The 21,908-nt window shown below is 40.3% G+C and overlaps 3 protein-coding genes across 6 annotated transcripts in view; 1 reads left to right on the top strand and 2 right to left on the bottom strand.

Annotated features, from left to right (window-relative positions):
* Nucleotides 1-15,399, bottom strand: part of myripb (myosin VIIA and Rab interacting protein b) — a 115,731-nt gene extending 100,332 nt beyond the window's left edge. For 3 of the 4 annotated variants that reach the window (XM_025054328.1, XM_008307564.3, XM_025054329.1), the window contains exons 1-2: nucleotides 11,526-12,734; nucleotides 10,717-10,797 (exon numbers count right to left, since the gene is read on the bottom strand). The gene's annotated coding sequence lies outside the window, so the exon portion shown is untranslated. Of the gene's footprint in view, nucleotides 1-10,716; nucleotides 10,798-11,525; nucleotides 12,735-15,063 lie in introns of those variants that run through there. The other variant, XM_025054326.1, reaches the window with a different exon arrangement.
* Nucleotides 14,698-16,878, top strand: ndufb4 (NADH:ubiquinone oxidoreductase subunit B4). The gene is made up of 3 exons (XM_008307571.3): nucleotides 14,698-14,932; nucleotides 15,385-15,528; nucleotides 16,727-16,878. The coding sequence occupies exons 1-3, from the start codon at nucleotides 14,756-14,758 to the stop codon at nucleotides 16,790-16,792; spliced, it is 387 nt and encodes a 128-aa protein (XP_008305793.1). The 5' UTR covers nucleotides 14,698-14,755; the 3' UTR covers nucleotides 16,793-16,878.
* A 125-nt stretch (nucleotides 16,879-17,003) lies between these two features.
* Nucleotides 17,004-21,908, bottom strand: part of hgd (homogentisate 1,2-dioxygenase) — an 8,647-nt gene continuing 3,742 nt past the window's right edge. The window contains exons 9-14 of the mRNA XM_008307572.2: nucleotides 21,788-21,887; nucleotides 21,004-21,128; nucleotides 19,370-19,474; nucleotides 19,130-19,256; nucleotides 17,928-18,109; nucleotides 17,004-17,831 (exon numbers count right to left, since the gene is read on the bottom strand). Of these exons, the coding sequence (XP_008305794.1) occupies nucleotides 17,688-17,831; nucleotides 17,928-18,109; nucleotides 19,130-19,256; nucleotides 19,370-19,474; nucleotides 21,004-21,128; nucleotides 21,788-21,887 (783 nt within the window). The 3' untranslated portion in view covers nucleotides 17,004-17,687. The remainder of the gene's footprint in view (nucleotides 17,832-17,927; nucleotides 18,110-19,129; nucleotides 19,257-19,369; nucleotides 19,475-21,003; nucleotides 21,129-21,787; nucleotides 21,888-21,908) is intronic.

Below are 21,908 nucleotides of genomic sequence, written 5' to 3'. Positions count from 1 at the left end.
GTGGTCAAGTCTGTTTCACAATAGATGGCAGACGTGTACAGTTAAACCCTGACCCGTGGGGGCAGACTGTGTAATTTTAAAAGAAAAAAAAAAAAAAACAACCCCGGTCTTATTGTAATGGTTTTCACAGCCTTTATCCATGTGCATCAAAAATATACCCCACTGTGGAACAAAAATCCCTCAAGGCCCCCTTTACTGCTGTTTCATGTGGCTGCCAGCTGTTATACTTTAAACTTGTGGTGAGCATTTTTCTGTGGACAGTCCTCATGTTATGTCCAAAGTAATCAACCAAAACTGTACAACTGATTCAGCAGCTGCAGGAAAGAGAGAGAGAGAGAGATGGAGAGATGGAGAGATGGAGAGAGATGCATTTTCACCCACACATGGCAAAAGCTGGATTTGGGAATTGTGATCTATCCTGGGCAGTTTGTTCTGACTTACTTATGTAAATGTGTCTGTCGCCCCCTTTCTTCTTAACCTAATTACAGCATCCACAATTATAAGCTTCAAATGTGGCGGGGAAACATAACTAATACCAGCAGAGGCATCTGAGGAGGCTAAGTTTAATTCACTGGGTTCACTTGTCCCACCAAGGTCACTTGTCGTGTCTGCAATAGCATGGAACACATTAGACGAGAAATTTATGGCATGTGTCATCGAGCGAAACGAAAACCAAATGGAGTGTGGTAGAACTTTGATGGATATCTTCACCACACCCACACACATACAAAACATACAGTACATCTTGCTTTTTATGATGTTGTCAGAGGGTCCGGCTTCAAAGAATCCAGCGAGGTTCGCTCATTTGACGGACGGACTGTCTTTTTGTATTTTTACTCACCGGGAAGCTGGGTGATATTTATTCTGTAACATCAACTTCAACTGTACTAAACAAAAGTGCAAAAACACAATTTTCTGACTCTTAACCTTTTGTTTTCACAGTATAACGATCAGAAGCAGCAGAGGGCGCTACCCTTAACAGATGGACTGGTAAGTGTCGCCAACTTACACTTATTCCATTCAAAGCCTATTGTCAGACAGGATACAGCAGAGGGTGAAAGTTAAGAGCTGAACTCACTGCAGGACACTGGTTCAAAGGCAGGTTCATGAGAGGAGAGCTGCACCACTTATGTTAGGAAGATTAGAGGAAATAACACAGGTTTTCATTAACAGTAAATCGGCTGAGAGTACGAGTGAAGCAAATGTGAGAAAAGGTAGAATTTAGGAGAGAAACAGACCACATCAGACCCACTGCACACAGGAGTGAGAGATAAAACACGTCCATTTAGCAATTATCTCCTAACCTGCCACTGTGTAGCTGCTGTGCTGAAGTCAAACAATAGAATTACATTTTTTTTTAGCAAAAACCTTCAGCAAACTGCAGGTAAATGACAATTCGGGAGGTGCCTTCGTCTACTGTGACCTGTACAGGCTGCTATCAAGTCATAAAATCAATCCAGATACTTAAAGTTAAATCACAACGAGACCTATTCAATTCCAAGTCTGAGTCCAAGTCCGGTCAAGTCCATTTCAAGTCAAGACCAGATTTAGACTTGCGTAAGGCATAGTTTGCCTACAAGTGAGAAGAAAGGTTTGAGATGAATACCAATTTTTTTTCAAGTTCAAGTCCTGAAAAAAATCAAGTCTCCAGCTTTGTCCAATTCAAGTCTGGGTCAGGACTGAGTCGAGTCATTATGTTTTTGAGTCACAGAAAGATATGAGGCTTGAGTCTGAATCACAAAAACAAAAGTCTGGAGTCAGTCCCCCGTTTGTTTTTTCTGTTTATATCAATCCAAAAATGTGTAAATCTGTATCTCGTTCCCAGACACTGACACAGAGTCACCAGTGTTTCAGTCGAAGCCAAGTCACAATTTCTGTACCAAATGCACCAGAATACTGTTGCGTAGCTAACATATTTGTTTTAAGTCACGTTGACCGTGAATATTTTTCGAAAGCTTTCGTCACAATTGTATTTTCCCACTGAAGTACATGGTGGGAGAGTGGCGGTAAAAATAAACCCATTGATTGAGTCAAGGACCCGTCATTTTATAAATGTATCGCTGAGCCCTAATTGGAAAAGTGAAATCTGTTGTTTCTCAAAGTGACAGTCCATTTATTAGGAAACACTTGGATCAATAGCGCAGGCTGCTTTATGTGAAGATCAATGAGTAATGCAGGAAACGGAGGAGCCACTCCAGATATTAATTTTGCAGTTTCCTCTCTTCAGTTTGCCAAGAACAGAGGAGTGAATAAATGTGAGGCTGACGGGAAAGTACTGGACTAAAGCAGCAGGATAAAACAGAAGTGGATCAGGGTTGAAGGAGGGGCAGAGGTGGTGGGGCGGGGGGGCTGTGTCTTTGTCACCAAGACAGACGTGCAGCTGACAAGTTGTTGTTCCTTTCTGTGGTTGTGGTCGTGACTGTGTCACTCCTGCAGGTCATGTTCAGACGTAAGAGGCAGTTGGAGCGCAGGGGTCCCACCCACCTGAGTCACTCCAGTCTGCCGGGGGCCGTCTCAGTCAAAGGCTTTCCAAAAACTCTCATCCAGGTAAACCACTCATCTGAGTCACACAGGAGTAGGACTGAGTAAAACACTATGGGAGTAGATCAGGAGCAGGTTAGCTGCTGACCACGCACAAACAAACCTTGAACATTTGCTGCAGAGAAGCTCAGGTGATTTAAAAAAATAAATACATTTTCAAACTGGCCAAAATTTACATTGATGCTGAATTTTCTTAACAAAAGACCATTAACATCTTTTAGTTTTTAAAATCCAGTGTGAAGGACTTGGCACAGTAGAAAGGTTAGACTGTAGGAAAGCAAAAAGTTCCTCCTCTCTCTAAAACGTTTTGCAAATTTTAAGCCAATAGATTACATTTTTAAATAAAAATAATTTATAAATTAATAGATTTTTTTTATTTAAGAAATGCACTAAAATGAGCTACAACTGGCCCAAATAAAAAAATATTTGCAGGCAACAGGAAATTAGAAATATCATTGGTTTGTCCACAGGTTCCATAGGATTAATTGCCCATACGTGGGTACTTCATGTGGATGAAATGTTATTTGTGGCTCGCATAATATGCCCCGCTCAAACCATGGACTGCATAGAAGCAAAAGTAAAGCTCTATGAACCTGCAATTATGTGGTACTAGGAAAATGTTTAAGGGTTTAAATCAAGTAAGAAGTCTCATCATTTTCCCAAAGACTTACATTAATACAGAGTTAAAGACCAGATAACTGCCGCTCTCTTTATTATTTCAGCCACTAATAAAAGCATTGAATCCATATTTTCTGGTTTTGCAGGCCGACAGGTCCAGACGACATCTGGTCCAAACTACAATTAAGAAGAAGAAGCCCGTATCCCGTGTCGGCTCCTTCTCACTTCTGACCCACGAAAAATCCAAGCCGCTACAGGTTTGTGGACATGACCACTTTTTAGAAGGGGAACAGGTAACAGGAACAGGCTGGATGTGTGAGAGTAGTATCGTCACAGATGATATAGATATCTTAATTTTAGCCCCAGAAAGAAAAAACACAATTTAAAGATCAACAATAATCAAAATACTGTAGCTCACCAAGCATAAAACTAGATACAGAACATACACTGAAGTGTTGCCCTGGTTTTTGTCTATGTCAGCTTCTGACTGTGTTCTCACTTTCAGGTGACCCGAGCAAAGAGACAGCTTCCAGAAGTCCTGGATCCCCCCAAGAAGGGCAAGTCAGGTCGTTCTGGTGCTTTTTCTGTCCTGGTGAGTCACGTGTGGATCATATTTGACCACCAGAAAATTGACTGCAATTGATGCAGATTTACATTGACACAATGCTCCTCGTGTTTTTGTTTTTTAGGGAGACCCACTAAATCAAGACAAAAGAGCCAGAAGAAGCATATAGAAGACCAGGCGCTGGACGACAACAACACCATCCTTCTTCTTTTTTCCAGAAAACATAAAATGAAATGAAGATTTGTGTGAACATTTTGACATTTCTAATAACTGATGTTTATATATAAGGTGTGTGTGCCATTAGGTGTGAGCTAGCTTACATCTGCATTTATCAGTCAGTCTGCACTTTTATACTGTTGTAGGTTTCTAATATATTTCTCGCATGTTATTTTATAGAATCCTGTATCAGTCTGGCATTTTGCTGTATTCTAATTTAATCACAGTTTCCCACTGAGAATCAGATGTATATTTTTGGAGAAATATGTCTTGTGTTGTATCAGGTCTCATATATGAAAAAAAAACGTTTGCTGGAGACGTATGTTGTAAAAGGTTTCATGTAAAAGTTGAATTGCTTTAAGAGGTTTTCTTTTTGCCCAAACAGGAAACCATTTTTACACTCAGAGTTTTATTTAGGAATTAAAGTGTAAAACAGTTCCTGCTCCAGTTCAGTCTTTCCTTCACTCTTTTCCAGAGTAACACGTTAGTGATTCATAAAACTCGCCATCATGGAATTAGTTGGCAAAGACGCCAGCAGAACAAACCAGCAGGAGCTTTTTTAAGAGAGGACCACTGTACATTTAGAGCAGACAGGGGTGAATGGGCTCAGACGGTGAGAGCAGAAACCTAAATGTAGTCCAGACCATCTGTTTCAGGAGTCAATCTTTGTCTATTTAAATGAATAATGTCATTTGAATTCACCCCGACCCAGAAGATTAGCTTGAGTGTTTCTACAGGACACTTATATCAACGTACGTATGACGTGGTTTCAACGTGGAACAAAACAGCACTCTGTGATAAGTAGCTAAAACTGGACTTGGGCCCACCCAACGAGAAGCCACCGAGAAAATCCCAACTATGAGGCAATCTGACGGGCAAAATGAGCCTGGTGTAAAAGTGGAAGCAAACCTACGTGAAAAGGAATGAGTCATCCCACACTCATTTAGTGATCTGAGCCTACTGCTCGTTACCAACACTGTGTCATTTTTAGCGTTTCATAATGTCACATGCGCAGACAAAAGGAAAACAAGTAACAGTACAAAATGTTATTTTTAAACGTGGCATTTTTCCCTGACGATCATCAGCGGTGCTGAACGTGCTCCAGGAGCAATTCATGACACGTGAGGTCCTGAAGTGCTCAACCCTCGTCACAAAAACCTTGATTAATGGTTTAGCAGCTGAACCGTTGCGTCTTGGTGGCAAACAACAAGCAACCGCAGCATGCCACTCAGTGTACACTGAACACAGAGCCAGGGGAAAAAAAAGCCATGCTAAGTCTCCTGCCACCACACACCTGAGTGTAAACACACTGTACACATGCTGTTCTGACAACTGCCAGCAGGCTATCGCTGACTGGTGGTCCCTGTAGACCGGGGACTACAGTATAACTGGTGGGCCACAATCCCAAGAGGGTGCATAGTAGTACTGCAGGGAGGTTGTGATTAGTTTTCTTTGCTCCACCAAAGTAGTAGGGGCGCCAGAGCACCTCATGGTAGGTATGAAACAAGATAAGAAGAAATAGGTGGATTGGACAGACAAGTACAGTGAGACACACCACAACTACAAGAAAAAGACAACAATTATTTCAAGTTTGAATTTTCATTGACTGGTTTGTCAATGACCCAACAATGTCTTCCAATGTTTGTTTGTTTTTTTTACTGCCTTGCATGTTTTAAAAAAGTATGAACCAAAGTTGCATAGTTTTAAATGCAAAACAACAAAGTAGGTTTATATACAATTAGGGCCATATAATTATTAAAATTATATTTTATATAGTTCATTTATTTATATATTTTATACAACATATAGATGCCTATAAAACACTGAAGTCCCCCACTATAGACTAATGCCCCCTCTGAAGTTCTGGGTTAGAAATATGACAGAACAAGGCAATGGAACAAAGTGTCTCCACACACACTGCACACTGCAACACATCTAAAAAACAAAACACAGGATTACGCCTCAAAATCCAATATGGCTCCACAACATTCAGCATAAATAGAAGGCAGCCATTAAAACGCTTGTCCTGTGAGGTAGAAAGTTAAATGTGAGAAATGTCTCACCATACGCGGTCAACACAAACACGATCAGTACAGCTACGTCTCACCCACGGCAGCTGTGTAATGGTGTGTGGTATTGTTTCCACTCTGCCTGGGCTGTCGACTGCCCCCCCCTCTCCCCCCACACACCCCCACACCAAGAAGAAAGCTGATGATAATCACCACTAACGGAACCATTTTGAAAGCCATCAAACTATAGGGCTGCGGTGAGAAAAGGCCCGAGCAGAGAGATATGTCAGATACTGCCGTAAAAGTTCTGTCAGGTTCGTGTGCAGTTAGTGGCTTATGGTCTACATCCTTTTTAAGTAGAAACCATGGCTTAAGTATTAGTTTCTTGTTGAGGGGAGCATCTCATCCCCCGCACAACATGCGATGTGGGAAAAGACAGTCACAAACATGAGAGAGGTTTGTCTTTTAGAAAACTGTTTGGATGGCTGGATGTTCAGCTCAGGGAGTCTGATCTTGGGGAAAATTCAACTGATTTAGAAGTAAGGTTAACAGTGTTTAGACCAGTGTTAACCTTTTTTGAGCCACGGCACAAAACCCCACGGCAAACCAGCAAACAAAAATCTCAAACAAAAAAAGCAAAGAAAAAGTTAAAACAGCTCCAGAGAGTTAGAGTCTGTCAAGTGAATTAAAGGAGAGCTCAGGGTAATCTGATAATAATCCCGAGTTGTCTTGGCCTTACTGTAGATGACCTCACTGTGACATCATCAACACATGTACGGGCAATGTTGAACACAACTTGAACAACTCTTCACCTGCCTGAGAAATATCATTCAGGCCCCAAAGCTTGTTACTGGTCGTGATTCTGAAGAGCAAAGCAAAAGGTACAGTACCAAAGAAAAGTACCTGAATACTGGGTGAATGCTGCGATGACACTCCGTCTGATAAAAATGATAAAAACGACATCAAAAAGGAGTTTAAAAGATCCAAGAACAAACACAGTGATGGATCTAAGAAAAGAGTGAAATATATTCATTTCAATTTGAATTTTCTGTCAGGTGTCAAGACATATTAGTGTTTTGAAGTTAAGACATTTGTACTTGTACTTAAATATTCGTGCGACCAAAGAGTCTCATCCCAATGGCAGATTTGTTTCCTCGATACCAGATGATTTAATCACACTAAAGAATATTCTACTTGTTTCTAGTCGGGCTGTTTTTGCAGAGTAAGTCAGACATGTTTTGGTATTTTCTGGAACCCTGGGGTTGTTTTTGTCTGATTCAGAGACCCTTAGTAGCAGACGAGGGACGGTTCTTGCATCACACACAGCACATATGTGTCTGCAGTTTATTTTTTTGTTGTCACGCACTTTTCACATGGTACCAACCATTTGCCACAAGCAATTAGGGGTTAAAAGTTTTGCCCAGGCAAACATCACCGTGTTTACTGACGGAGCCAGAGATTAAAAACCCCAACCTTCCAGTTGGAAGCAACTTGCTCTAGCCACTAATCCACAGCCCTAATTTTGTGGCTTTGACCATTATTACTGTCGGTAGTCTAATAACAGTGGCTCATTATCTCTATAGTCCAGCTCCCATGTCTGTACCAAACCTAAGGCAGCTGTGGTTAACTCCAGGTTTAGGACGGATGATGAGAATCAAAAGCACGTCCTTCCAGTCATGTGACTGATGTCCTAAAATGTCCAACCTTTACTTTATACTGACATGGTTTGCAGTGTAGAATATTGACAACACCACAGTAGAACAGCGTTTAAATGCACACACAGATCGTTTTGCCCTTTGTTTTGTTTGACATCTGGACCTTGAATAAAATAATGTGTCAATTGAAACCTGTCTTTTCTCCATGACTGCGGTCAAGTCAAGGTATCCTGCTCTCATTATTACTTAAAATGGTTTTTGCTCCCTTTTTCTGTTGCCACTGCCTATGGCCATGCTTTAAAGGCTTCATTTTTGGCTATTTCTATTCACATCCTGTCCCTTCTCATCAGACGAGCACAGGGCGTTGGCTGTCTATTGTGTGGATCACTTCTCTCTGGCCCTTACATCACCTCCTCAAAACAATCCCCATAACTCTGTGTGTCAGAACCTCCTCCATCAGTTGTCACACACTGTCTCATGCCACTGGCCTTCAGGAACGGACGTCGGTCAAACACAGAAAACAGAGATGTAAATGTGATACCAGTAATGGTGTTGTGATTGCAGCTCCGTGTATCATTCTGCTGACCTTTTACTACACGCGGCAGCCACAGGGTTATTTATGCAGCATCGCAGAATCCATTGACTTTTGCAGGGCCTATAAACAACACTTTCATCTGCACGTCCACAGCCACTCTGCCACCGGCAACATCCTCCTTCTCTTGCTGCAAACAAACGTCAACCAAATATTTTTTAACCAGCGGAAGTCAAAACTTAGGGCAAAATTTCCTGTCACAGCCACTTTATGATGACATCCAGGAGGCAAAACCTGTAATGCGCTGTCGCCAGTGTTGTGTTTTGGAGGAAAAAGAACAATTTTAGATGCAGAAGTAAGAGGTGGAAAAAAAGGTTGAAATGAGATTTACTGTAAACACAGGTTAGTGGGATGGAGGACCGTGGCAGCAAGGATGCAAAGGATGTCAGGTTTACAGTGTTAGGACCTTCATTGTTGCTATAATTACCTGTGTGAATGCACTTGTGTTTATTTTTAAAATAGCGAGTGTACGAAAAGGAAAAATGGCAGAAAGAATTGCCATGCTGCCGCTCATGGAGTCTGCTGGGTTTTCTGGAAACCTCGTGGTGACAGCCAGACTCCAGCAAATCACTACTTCCTCTTAAATCTATTTTCACACAGATGCTGATGCAAGTGGATGAAGCTTGTTATCTTAGTTGAAAGACTGTTTTCTTGCTTTTATGCTAAACTGAGCTCACCATCCTTTGGCTCCAGCCTCAAATTTACTCCTCATTAAAGTGTTGTCTCGTGGAAAATGAATAATTATATTCCCCCAAAATGTTGAACTAATAGGATAAACATTAGTTCTGTTGGGGGCCCTCAGTGTCCGGGGCCCCCGAGACAGTTGTACTCCTCATTATAATACGTTGTTAAATATCTAACCATAAATAGTAGTGGTTTTAGCCTGACCAACGTGTATTTATTGAGTTCATTTGATGTGTTCACAAAGGTTTCGCAACAGGAAAAAACCAACAGAAGCAGCACTTTGGTGTTTGGAGTGAACCTCGAACTGCACAGCTTCCTCCTACATTCACAGTAACTAACAATATATTGGTACAAGGAAAAACTGTCCTCCTACATTCACAGTAACACAGTAACAATATATTGGTACAAGGAAAAACTTTAAGTACCAGGTGAAAGCAAAAAAAAAAGAATGAGAACAAGACAACGAGTGCACTGAACATCTTTAAGTAAATTTTGAGAATTTGAGTACACTTTCCACCACATCACACCCATTTCAAAGCAGCTTCCTGGCATCCAGTAATATTTACAGTATAATCACTTTTATTCGATGGACTATTTATTTTTATGACTTTAGTCATTAATCACTTTTATTCGATCGACTATTTATTTTTATGACTTTAGTCATGTAAAAAAATGTTTTTTGCATTCTCATGTGGCTCTAATACTTCATCACAGGACATAGATGTTGGTTTCAAGATATTATTTTCCCAGTTTTGATTTATGGGATTACACTGCTGCATAAATGTGAGTCACATTGGGTCACTGGGTTTGTTCCAGCGACAGAGACTGTTTTTGTATAATAGCAGTGTAGCTGTGGGCCCTGAAGTGGACAGGTCTGTCAGAGAGTAAAGAAGAAGGGCTCTGGGAGTCGATGGGTAAAAGAAGGAGAATTCCAATCAGTCCGGGGCATTTAGAGATGGAGTCACAGAGTTGGTACTTCTCTTGGCACAACTTCCCCTCAGACCTGAAGGATGAGGAGCAAGGAGGAGGAATGGACGCCAGTTGGAGGAGTCTGGCTAGGGTTTTGCGGTAGAAAATGTTGACTCGAAATAACATGTTGCCTTTCAGGCACTACCTCACCGACCCTAAGCATTTGTGAAAATTACAAAGGCTCTAAAATGGAATGATTATGTCCTGACTGTAGATAAAAACAAGGTTGAAAACATTCCTCTGCTGCATTCCTCGGCAGCACAAGAGTAATGGAAAAACTGGGTCAGGGAATATGAATTTGGCAGAAGGTTAGCAGTAGGTCATTTTCTGACCTCAAACTACTTCAAGGGTCTTTCATGAAGACGAGAAAATGACTTGTGGTCAAGAGAGAAACCTGCTTCCACTTTTCCAGCGAGACTTTTATGTAAAAGTCATTAAAAAAGAAAACAGCACAAAATGACTACCGATTACTGGAAATGGTCGTCTTATTAGATTATATGGACGGCTTATGTACATTCAACTAACTTCCTTTCAACCAACTCCAAATGTATTCACCAGTCCTTTCTACTATGCCACCTATATATGGGTACACACATATATAATTTAATGGAGACAATGGTGAGAAAAGACGGAGCTTGAGATGGTTTGATTGATTTGATTTACAATAGGAATGATTTAAATGTAAAGAATTTGAAGTGAGCAGCTGAGATTGAGCAGTTTGGAGATAAGATGAAGAGATGAACTAAGGATGATGGAGATGCAGCAGCCAGGCAGGAGGACAAGAGGAAGAGAAGACAGGGGGACAGTGTGCTGGTCTACAGTACATAAAGACAGATGCTGTAACACTAGTTAAAAAAGTAGTCCTACCTTCTTCTCTTGGCTCACCCCACTTCTTCTTCTCGTCCTCTTCTTCTTTTGCTTTTTGCTGTGGCCCAGCAACACTGCCACCTGTTGGGTTAATATGATCAATGTTATAAATCCAGGAAGTTCCAAATGTGATTTATTTATTTATTGTACATTAACTGTTGGACTGCCTGCTTTTTGTGTTAAAAACATGTTTTTATACATTAGAAGAGGGTTCAAAGTCTGTCCTGGAACGACAGACAAAAATAGATGCTTCAAAAAGTCGTTAAAGGATCTGAGAGGACCATAAATAAAATATTTTCGCCACACTCGAGCTGTCAGTAGAAAAATAATAACATTGCTTCTGAATACTGCGGCTAATAGAGCTGCTTTTGTTTGTTTGTTTGTTTGTTTTTACAGTACAGACGTTGACTAACTACATGAAAGTTTATAGTTATGGTTGAGCAGAGTTTACATGGTGACAACGGGAGAAAGACTATATAACAAAGAGTCCAAAGCTAATGTTCAAACAGTTAAATTAAGTAAAGACTATTTACATCTTAATGACGACACTGGTAACCTTGCATGATAAATGGAGTGCTGTTTAAAAAAGAGAGAAAAAAACATTTGCACAAATTTGCACATCATAACCAAATCATGCTGCAAATTAAAACCAAAATCCATTAAATTTGAAACGTGCCCATGTTTATACACCGATGTTCATTTGTTTGGCCGATTTCTTCTGTCACAGTTTAACTAAGTCAAAACAAAGTTACTGCCGCTGCGCAGCTTAGAGTCTTTGTGTCGTTTGTAGCTGAGGATTTGTTGCTCACCGTGCCGTCACTTTGGAGCATCAATGTGATATCGACTGCATAACTGACAGACGAATCCGCGTGCTCTCTTTCCAGCTGCAACTGCTTCCAGCCATAAAAGGTTCGATGCAAATGCAGTCAAGCCTACAACGTAACCACTTTGCCATCTATTGGCCAAAATTTGGTACTGCAAAGACAAAGGGACAAGTTGGCTCCTGGGAGCTGCAGTAATAATGTAATGATAAATACCCACAGAAGTCATTTATTAGTACTGAGTACTTTTAATACTTTACTTTGGGGAAGGGCAGGTTTGGGAGATGATTTTCCCGGAGTGCATCTGTGGACTATTTGTAGACAATGGAAAATCCAGAGTATTACAGGTTTGGATTTTGATCCGGATACTGTTATTGCAATGTAACTGGGAAGCAGCTAAATTAATATAGGACAGTTCTTCTTTAAACTCACAGTCGACAGATAATAAATAAATTATAAAAGTAAAACACCCAGCAGAAAAGAAAAGCCAAAGCCAGCTAAATCTGGGAGGTGTGGAATGACAGATGGAGCCACAGAAGTAGAAGTCTCTTTACAACAAGACAGCTACCTAGTCAATCTACAAAATACTTTATGCTCATACTACTTTACTTTTTCCTCAGCCTTATGAAGATACTTTTTATCTTGGTATTGTCACAGAAGACAGAGGCAAACAATGAGTTGCTGGTTCGAGTAGTGTTTGTTGGTCATTTTCTGTAACATTTGCACACATTTGATGCGATCAGTATTTGCAGCATAATTCAGCATAAGAGTTGCTGGGATTTTCCTTTAGCTGCAACGACAATAGTGTGCAGTGATTGTGTATCTTTACCCATTAACAAACTAATGAGCCTGCACCTGGTGGATTGTAGATGCCGCTTATGATTGGATAACGAGGCACAGCCGTGCACTGAAAAATACAAGAAAATGTATTTATCTTTGGAGGAGCAGGAGCAGTCATTTGAAATCAAAATTGCATATGCCTTCCTAACAGAATTGTGTTCTATTGTTAGGTTTACACTAAACTCTTAAGTAGCTTCAACTTTACTGTAAACAAATTAAAGTATAGAGATGAGTGCAGCACAAACTTAATTTTGACCTTCAGATGACCCTTTGAGGCCTCCAGCTGACTTTTCTCTGCACTTTTTTGTAAGATCAGCAGAAACAATTCTCTCATACATTAAAGACATTACATGTTTAAACCACTGTAAAGCACATTGAGTTTGCCTTGTGTATGAAATGTGCTCTATAAATAAAATTGAATTGAATTGAATTGCACAGACTGTAGAGAGTCATGCTGTATAACAAATATTTCTGTAAAGGGCATGTTGGCGATATGCTGAGGAACAGAAACGGGCACACGTCATACGATCCAGTTTCTATTGAATCGCACAGCTCACCAGGGATTACGGCGCTATATTTGATCGAAAATGTGTAGTCACACTGAGAATGCAGTTTTAAGACAGATCAGTGGAAAAATTAATATTTATCTTGTGTACTTTTTTATCATGATGGAAGGGGAGGCAGTGCCTCCCCTGACCTCACGTCACTTGCTCAAACTCTGGCTCCATATACATACAGAAAGACCTCTCTTGGGCCCAACCAACTGGAACATTTGGGAGGGGAGAAATTCCCTTAGATGGTAGAACCCATCTAATCTGCTGTGATGTGCTTCCATGGAGAATTAATGTAGCCTATAGTTGAATGAAGAATACGCAAGAATATTAGATAAGTGACAGATACGTGTTTAAATGATGCCTTTGATCCAAGCGGACCAAAAGATTGACATGGGCCAGCCCATCGGGAAAACTCCCGAATGTCCCGATTAGCCACTCCGGCCGGCCTTGTACACTTCCAACATTACAGCATTATGGTAAAAAAAAAAAAAAAAAAAAAAAAGTTTGTTGATATATTTCACCCAAGATGCAGGTTGCATGGGAAAACGTGCAGGGTTACTTCAACTGTGAAGTGTGAATGGGTTTCTGGTGACATTTACATAGACCTTGTCCACATTTCCATCATTCCAGTCATTAACAGGCTGTCTCCCTGGATGATCCAGAGATTTGAGACTGTTTAGGTTTTTGTTTAACGGTCTGGCCTTGCTGTAGAATCTTCCTCGGAGCAGAAGAGGAACTACTCCCTTGTCCAAAACACTTGTTGTCCCTCTTTAAAGTCAACAGAGCAGTTTGCTGTAACAGTCTCTCACATTTTTCATTCATTCTCAAGATGGCCGGTTCGTAGATGTCACACTGGTTTCTGAGCCTTCTTCTCTCCGTGAAGAGCGTGTCTCTTTCCTGGATAACACGCTGGTGGTGCATCCTGTGGAAGTCTCTGGTCTTCTCAGCCTTGACCAGAGTCTCAGCCGCGGTGCAAGTGTCTCGTCTGTACTCCTTCTTCTCTCTGCGAGCGTTTTTCAGTTTAATTTCCAGCCGCTGGATGTCGCTATAAATGTCCGGTACCAGGTCGACCTGCACCGTATCCCGCAGCCCTTTTTGCTCCAGCTCGTTCCACTCGGCCTGGAAACAGTCGAGAGTTTGGGTCATGCCCATCTGGAAGAGGAACGTGCGTAAAAAGACATCCACAGCTTCAGGCTGACGTGTGTGGTGCTTTGACATGCTGACCGAGGGCTTTCTGTTAGAAAAGTGATGTTGTGTTAGTGTCTCACTTAACACACACACACAAATAGATGAAGTGTAAAACTGTTTCCTTTGATGTAGGTCCGATGACGTCAAACCGTCCATAAAAATGTTCCATTGAATATTTTATACTAATAAATAACATTATTTTTCATTATCAGTGATATTTCAGTTGCCTCTATTAATTTATTTAATCAGATAAATCGCAAAGGGCGTCAAATGTTTAATTAAAACGTAAAAAGTAAAAATCCCAACGTTTAATTCAAGGTCATCCAATGAAAATTGCTGAGAAGTAATTGTGATAATTTAAATGAAATATCCATAAATGCATATTTGACAATACATCCATATTTACAAATTATATAAATAGATAAAATACAACCTTTTTGTTATATTGTACACTAAACTAACGACAGGAGGCGTGAAAATAACAAAACACGTTCAACAGAGAACAAATGTCGGAAATAGTACATATTTTTCAGAAAAAGATGAAGACGGCTTTGACTGTATCCGCACTTGCAACCTTGCTGCATTTCATCGCGAGAGTCTACGTCATCGCATCATTCTGCCGAACACCAAACAATCATGGCGGACTGGAAGAAAGCGTCCTTGTCCACTCAGCCAATAACACTTGATCCGAATGAGTATTTCAATACTTCGCCGGAATTTAGACGTCAACAAAAAGACAGGCTTGCCATGCAAGCCAATCTGAAGAGACAGTACCAGCTACAACTGAACAACCCACATAGAACACAGCTTATTGTAAGTGGATGTAGTTAGCAAGCAACGTTACCCTTGAAAACCGCTCAGGCTACGATGCTAACTGTAGCGCTCCACCAAAAAAGGATACATTCGAAGCAAAATGTCATACGGAGCTGTTTCTGTTCATTTACCTGTGTTTTCATATCATATGTGAGATCCACCCATGCTACACTCGGACCGACGTTTGTATGCAATTCGAGCGTGTACAGATGTGAGCCAACACGGCACCCATAGTTAAATCACATTTAGTATTTAACGTTTTAAGAATGATAAAGGTAAAATGTTACGAATTTCGGTGGTTAGAAAAAGTGTCTAGAACAAAGCTTAACAAGATACGGTCAACTGTTGTTCTAGACACAATATAATAGTTAAGTGGTTTAATATTTTTGGGATGATTACAGTTTCGCATATCATTCAATTTGAAAACGTATTCTACTTCTTTGTCAATTCAGGAGGACCCGGCACTGAACCGTTGGGTGTATGCACGCAACCACACCTTGGAGCATTTTAGGCCAACACTTAGGACATCTCTGTTGGGTATTTTGTATGGAGTTGTACCATTGTGCGCCATCTTCTACGCCCTCAAGAGGGACAGGGTAAGAAACAGCAGGGTGACCATTAACATCTCATTTTAAGTAATTGCTGTTGTAATTATTTACAATATTGTATACAAGATGGAAGCACAGAGTCTGTAGTTTTCACCTCCTGATCCTCATGTAATTTTGTACATATTGCCTATATTGTCAACAGAGACCCCAGCAATCAATTCTACCTGGATGGTCCCCTTTAAATGTGCTATTCTGTGTTGGTCTTCTAATGACCTATAGGTTTTATCAGGATAGTTTTGTTTCACTTTCAGTACGTCACTTATGCTATGACATTGCTGTGTCTGTTTCTTATATATAATCTTTAAAATTAAATGCTCCTTCTAATTAGGTAAGACAGTGCACAAGATATCTTGGTTTAATTATCTGTTCTGTACTAAAAAAAATACATTAATCCACTGTTGTATCAACAATCTGTAAAGGAGATGAGTGAAGTGGTGAAATATCTCTGGATATGGATGTGATTGACCTTGTCCCTAGATTGGCAATTACATTTAGCAATATATTCAAGCCACTGAGTTTAATAACTGTATAGTTTTGATGAAAAAACAAAACAAGTGATAACATTATTTTTTAGACAAAAAAGTTAAATCTAGTGAATAAAGATAATTGTCGTGGAAAATGACATCGCATTGTATCCAATCATAAGTTTTCTGGGTAACCACAATAAATCTAATTATTAACGAAGTAAAAGGTGCTGTCAAACAGATGTCTCATCCACTGTACCTTTATACTGAAATGTAAAAGTTCTTCTCAAACGACATCAGACCCAAATGAAAGGCTTTTTTAGCCATAATCTGGCTCCTGTTATTTCCTTGTAGGTGCACATTTGATCTGGTTTTTCTTTTTGTCCCTGTTCTATTCACAACAGAAATGAGACGTTCATTCCAAATGCTGCCTGCTTTCATTTTTCTCTCCATTGTCATGGAGATTTGCTGCTGCCTTCCTTCACCAAAAGAAATTCAAGCATAAATCTCAGGCAATTGTCACAGTAATCGCGTTGCTCTCTTTTCTCAGCGCAGATAAAAAAAGATTTAAAAAAAAATGCTTGTAAGTCATAAAACGCTCACTCAGAAATGGTGTGTGTAGGGGGGCTGGGGGCATTGTCCAGCAGGTGAAGAAAGTGACACCAATCTACGACCCTAAAAAATGGTTCTGACCCATCTTCTATCTGTATGTGTTTTTACAGGAGATAAAAGCCCAGCGGATCAAGGATGGGAATCCATGTCGCAAGTTTCAAGTTATGGAATTTTAATTTTCTCTACTTATACACCTCCTGTCTGTCCGATGATAATGTCTAATTATCATTAACCAAATTAAAATATATTGTTGCAACAAAAAGCTGGTGTCACTGTGATGCTCTTAAATTGTATGTTTCTTTATGTAAAGGATGCAAAGGTAGATGTGGGAAAGAACTTAAGGTCAACCATTCAAAGCGATAGTTGTTGCAGAAAAGAGGCAGTGGATAAAGAGGATGACGGCAGACTTTAAGGGTGTGATCATGAATATCAACAAGGTTGCAAGGGAACATGTACATGGCAGCAGTGAGATCTGCAGGGATGAAACAGTAATGTAAACCATCTTAAAGACAGAACTGAGCCAGAAATAGTAGAGTTGAAGATGCTTTAAACCAGGAAATTAAATACACCTGAAGCATAGAAACAGTCCATGAGTGAAGAGATAACCTTAGACAAGCGGGGTTGAAATTATTCAGACAATGGTTAAGCGTGCGATGGAGCCTAACCAGCAAAGAAACAAGAAAAGCAAGAATATTTCTGAGGTGAGATGGAGCCAGCTGATTTGTTGTGGGAACCTGCAAAAGGAGCAGCCAGAAGATTATGTTGTTACTCAGTCTCCTTGTATTGTCAGTACTTCACATTAGAATAAATCAATGGCTCACATTGACACTTCAAATTTGAACTGTCCCATTAGAAACATTTGAGTCAAAAATATGGTAGGATCCCTTTAAAATTATGATTAGATGTTCATATAAACATTTGTATACAATATGTTAGTATAACTTTTATTGACCAGACCATTTTAGTAGCCCATTAAGTTTGTTGTTAACATCACTACACTAGAACATTAAAATTAAGTTTCTTAGGTTTTGGAAAAACGGGGCATTATTGGTTAAAATGTTTCCACTTTGTCTACTGTTGGCTGGGCTTCCATTTGGGGTTGAAGTGGCTGCGGAGTGGTTCCCAGCATTGGTAATAGCTCTTGTCCAGCCTCTGACATGTCTGCAGACCCCACTTTGTCACTGCCATACTGAAGGACGACTCAAACATGAAAGCCTGGGAGAATTTTTTTTAAATAATGAATTACATCACAGACATTTTGGTAAAAATTAATATTATTATTATTAATTATATATTATTAACATTTTTTACCATGGTTCCTTCCGCCACTCTCTCAGGTTTAAGATCAGTGGTGCTATTCTTCTCAAAGCAGTCAGCATCTGGGCCATGTGGGGTCATTATGCTGTGGAGGCTGCCACCTCCTGGCTGGAAACCCTCCTCTTTGGCCTCGTAGTGGCCTTTGATCAGGCCCATGAATTCACTCATGCAGTTACCTGGGGTCACATGTAGTGCAGGCGTTTTACATGCGGTTGAATTATATACTAAAGCAAGCCGTAGCGGTTATTTTCCACAAGATGGCCCTGTAGAGCCGTAGTAAAACCAGGCGAGGTTCAGTGACTCAGCGTCAGCAGACGAACATATTATCTTTAAAATGAAACATTATCCAAGTAGAGTTGTGTACAAACAAGTTTTGAGTTTTGTGTGCACGGATTTTTATCTAATTAGGAAAAAATTGGGAACTTTAGCATCAGTAAGTTAAATGTGTACTGACACCTGGCCAAGGTAAAGACAGAGGATTATATAAACCAAAGTCTGGCAACAAGAGGTTCATGGACCCTTAGGGATCCACAGAAATACTGCAGTAAGGTCATGACAGTTTTGTTGGATTAAAATTGACATACTGGTAAACAATTTAAAATTAATAACCTATATAATGAATATTTTCATAAGTATTTAAAGATATACTTACTTCTTTTCTTACTTCAACTATACAAAGCCGTGTAGTATTTGAATAGCATAGTAAAGCTAACCTTAATGTAAAACACTATTTTTATAATCATTTTTTCATAATCATTTATAATCACTGGTTTTCAAACTTTTATACTGTGTACTCTCTTTAAAAAAAATCTTTATAATAAGATGTATTCTTGTCAACTTAGGGACTTAGCTAATCAAATTCTCCCACGTAGCACTAGAGGGAGCCAAACTATTAATGGTGGTACACATACCATAGTTTTAAAAACACGGCTGTATAATATATATGCAGTAGGAGCTCCCTGTTACATTTCTCCATCATTTTGGGGATATTTGGTCGGAAAAACCCTGAAGACCCTTGATCTACATTATATTTAATCCTCATGACATCAATGTTATCTGATGACCTGTCAAAAGTGTCCCCTGCCCATCGTCCAGTAGCTGTAACTTCATCTGTGGTGACAGATGACGTGACAGGATAGGATAAAAACACAAACCTCATTTCACACGTGTGCAGAACTTTTGATTTTTGAGCTTACGGTGATAGTATGGTGGACGGAAGGTGTGGTCAGCCACGCCCCACCGTGGTGGGAAGATGACGAAGTCGGCAATGGCCACCCCAGGACGTGTGGATTTGGCTGTCAGCACGGTGAAAATTGATGGATCCTAAAAATTGTCAAGAAGAAAAATGTCATGTTTTAGGGGCTTATTTGTTTGAAGGTTAGAGTCAAAGAATTCTGCTGCTACGAAGAGCAACGGATGACAAGAAGGACTCTTACCGCATGGTCGAAGGCCACACAGTTGATCACCATGAAGTTCGTCAGGTTGTATTTGTAAGGTGTGTAGTTGCCGTGCCAGGCGACTACATTGAAGGGAGAAAATTCCTATTCACACACCAAAACAAATAAGACAAGTTGGACAAAGCCAAAAAAAAAATCACACACAAGCACACACAAAAGACTTTAAATTGAGATTTTCACAGGGAAGAGGGAACAATGAATAATTTTATTGTAATCTTAAATTCTCAGAGAAAGTACGTCTTGACAAAAAAAATGGTCATAATGAAAAGGGTTGATTGTGAAAGAGGGTTTTCTTCTTTTATTCTTTCTTCTCTTTCATTCTCCCAGTTTTCCACGATACCAGGCTGCAGGTATTATGGGGTAATTGGCCTTACAATCAAACTTTCCCAAAGTTTGAGCATTTTGATGCTGGCAGTGGCACAGTTATGAGGGGAGCAGAATTACCAGTGAGTGCAGAGATATTTCTTCGTCGTGATTGTTAAAACCATGGCAATTTTGTATACTTTCTTTGTTCTGATAATGTCACTTTGAAGAAGACATTCAACAGGAGCTGTGAAATCAATATCGTTCATTACAACTCAAGCAGCCTCCTGAGTGACCTCCCTGCCCCTCACACACACTCGGATCTGCACGAAAAACAGCTCACACACAACGACTGGAAATAAAGAGACACTCACATATTTGTAACCAGATCTAGGCACAAGTTAAATTTGCACATTACTAATAAAAATGGCACAAGAAATAAAAAAAACATGCAGTTCACAGTAGCTAAGACATGAAAGGGCCTTTGGGAAACCCAGTGCAGGCAATTTATTGGACATTCACCTGCAGTAACTCCACAACATTCGATTAAAATGTAGGGGGAAAATGGAGGCGAGAAAGCACTTACACACACATGCACACAAAACACAAACATATTGGGCCAGTCAAGCAAATAATAAGTTAATTTGAGCAATTTCAGCACGCTGCAGGGGAACAAAACAGCGGGAGCAGACGGCTGCAGCGGCTGCATCTTCCCTGAGATGAGGCTTGTGTACCCTGACTTATTTTCTATAGCCCATCAGCCTCACCCTCCAGACTCGGGGTGAGGGAGGATACCAAAAAAAACCATGTTAGGTACTGTCACCTCTAACCTCCATCACATAATGTTCCAGAAGCTTAAGTCCTGACACACATTATGTGCTGCTCCAATTAGGATCCCAACAGGATGTTTATGGAGGGCTGAGTGAAATATGCTGAAATTAACGTGTAGATGTGAAACTAACTCAGCTTTTCATGCAAAGCAAAGCATCGCGGGAACACTGTCTGCATCTCTGAACGCCTTAACTAATTACCAGTGATTAAGACCCATGAGGGAGCCGAGGCGGAAACCCACTGAATGAATAACAGCTAACACTTGAATATTAAATCATCAGCTCTGGCTTTTCCATGGGCAGGAGCGGCTAATGGATCATACGCTTCAGTTGGGGCAGTTTCCTGGAAGTTGCTGTTGCGGCTGGATGGTGTTTACTGAGGCAGACACAAGCCTAAATAGGGTAAATAGGCCAAAGGTGTCATGCGTGGAGTCCGTTTAAATCTGTGCTTGAGTGACGCAAAAATAAAATAAAAATCACCTGTTGGCAGGCAAAGAGTTTCCCCTGGTATTTGTTGATGACGGTGTAACCCGTAGATACGGTTCGGTCCTCGTACCAAGCAACTGGACACAGGAAATCCCTGGGGTTGGCCAAACCGTTGGCTCCTGTAGAGACATGATCATGTGATCTTTCAGAAATGTGCAGATAAAGGATCACAGCTCACACTGAGGCACACAGGTGGATGCGACCGCACAGCTATCAGCTAAGATACTAAATGATAATGATCAGTCAAGTGTCCAGGAGCTCTACTTACTGCTGTCTGCTCAGTCGTGCTATTGATCTGCCAGTTAGAGACTATAGTGGATTAATGAATACGGAGCACTGAGTCTACAGCTGCACCTCAGGGGCTTTGTCAGGGTGTATTTAAGCATTAGCATGCTAATGCGCTCACAAATTTACCAAGTTTAATTTAGTTTGTGGTGTAATGGTGATTAATAAATGGCAAAATACAAAAGTACAACACATCAGGTGGTCATTAGTTTTGCAGCAGTTTGACCATCATTAATTAATTAACATATCCTGCTAATTTATATGCAAGTTACTTTTTGTTTTACTTATTAGCAGATTTTGGCTAACTTTTACCTATAGTAAGAATTTTTACCTATAGCTGGACTATCCTTCCTTTGTTTATTGTCTTCAAAGGAAGACAAAGGCCTTGTAGTAAAAGAGCTGCACTTTTCTTAATTAGTACAACTATACATGTGGACATGTAAAAAACCACCTCTTGTTTGAAAAATGTACACACACACACACACACACACACCTATTGGGCCCAGGTCAGGAAGTTCAAAGTGGCATCCATACACCTCCAGAATGTACCCTCTGGTTTCTCCAAACACATCAACACTGAAGCGCATCCCTTGCTGGAGAGAAGAGAGTAGAAA

This window comes from Cynoglossus semilaevis, chromosome 3, assembly GCF_000523025.1.
Source record: "Cynoglossus semilaevis isolate Cse_v1.0 chromosome 3, Cse_v1.0, whole genome shotgun sequence".
Taxonomy (NCBI): domain Eukaryota; kingdom Metazoa; phylum Chordata; class Actinopteri; order Pleuronectiformes; family Cynoglossidae; genus Cynoglossus; species Cynoglossus semilaevis.
This window is presented reverse-complemented; position numbering and strand designations above follow the sequence as displayed.

Coding starts and splice junctions, on each gene's coding strand:
- ndufb4 (XM_008307571.3), top strand. CDS start 14,756: ATGGCGGACTGGAAGAAAGCGTCCTTGTCCACTCAGCCAATAACACTT. Junction 14,933..15,384: donor CACATAGAACACAGCTTATT/GTAAGTGGATGT, acceptor TTGTCAATTCAG/GAGGACCCGGCACTGAACCG. Junction 15,529..16,726: donor ACGCCCTCAAGAGGGACAGG/GTAAGAAACAGC, acceptor GTGTTTTTACAG/GAGATAAAAGCCCAGCGGAT.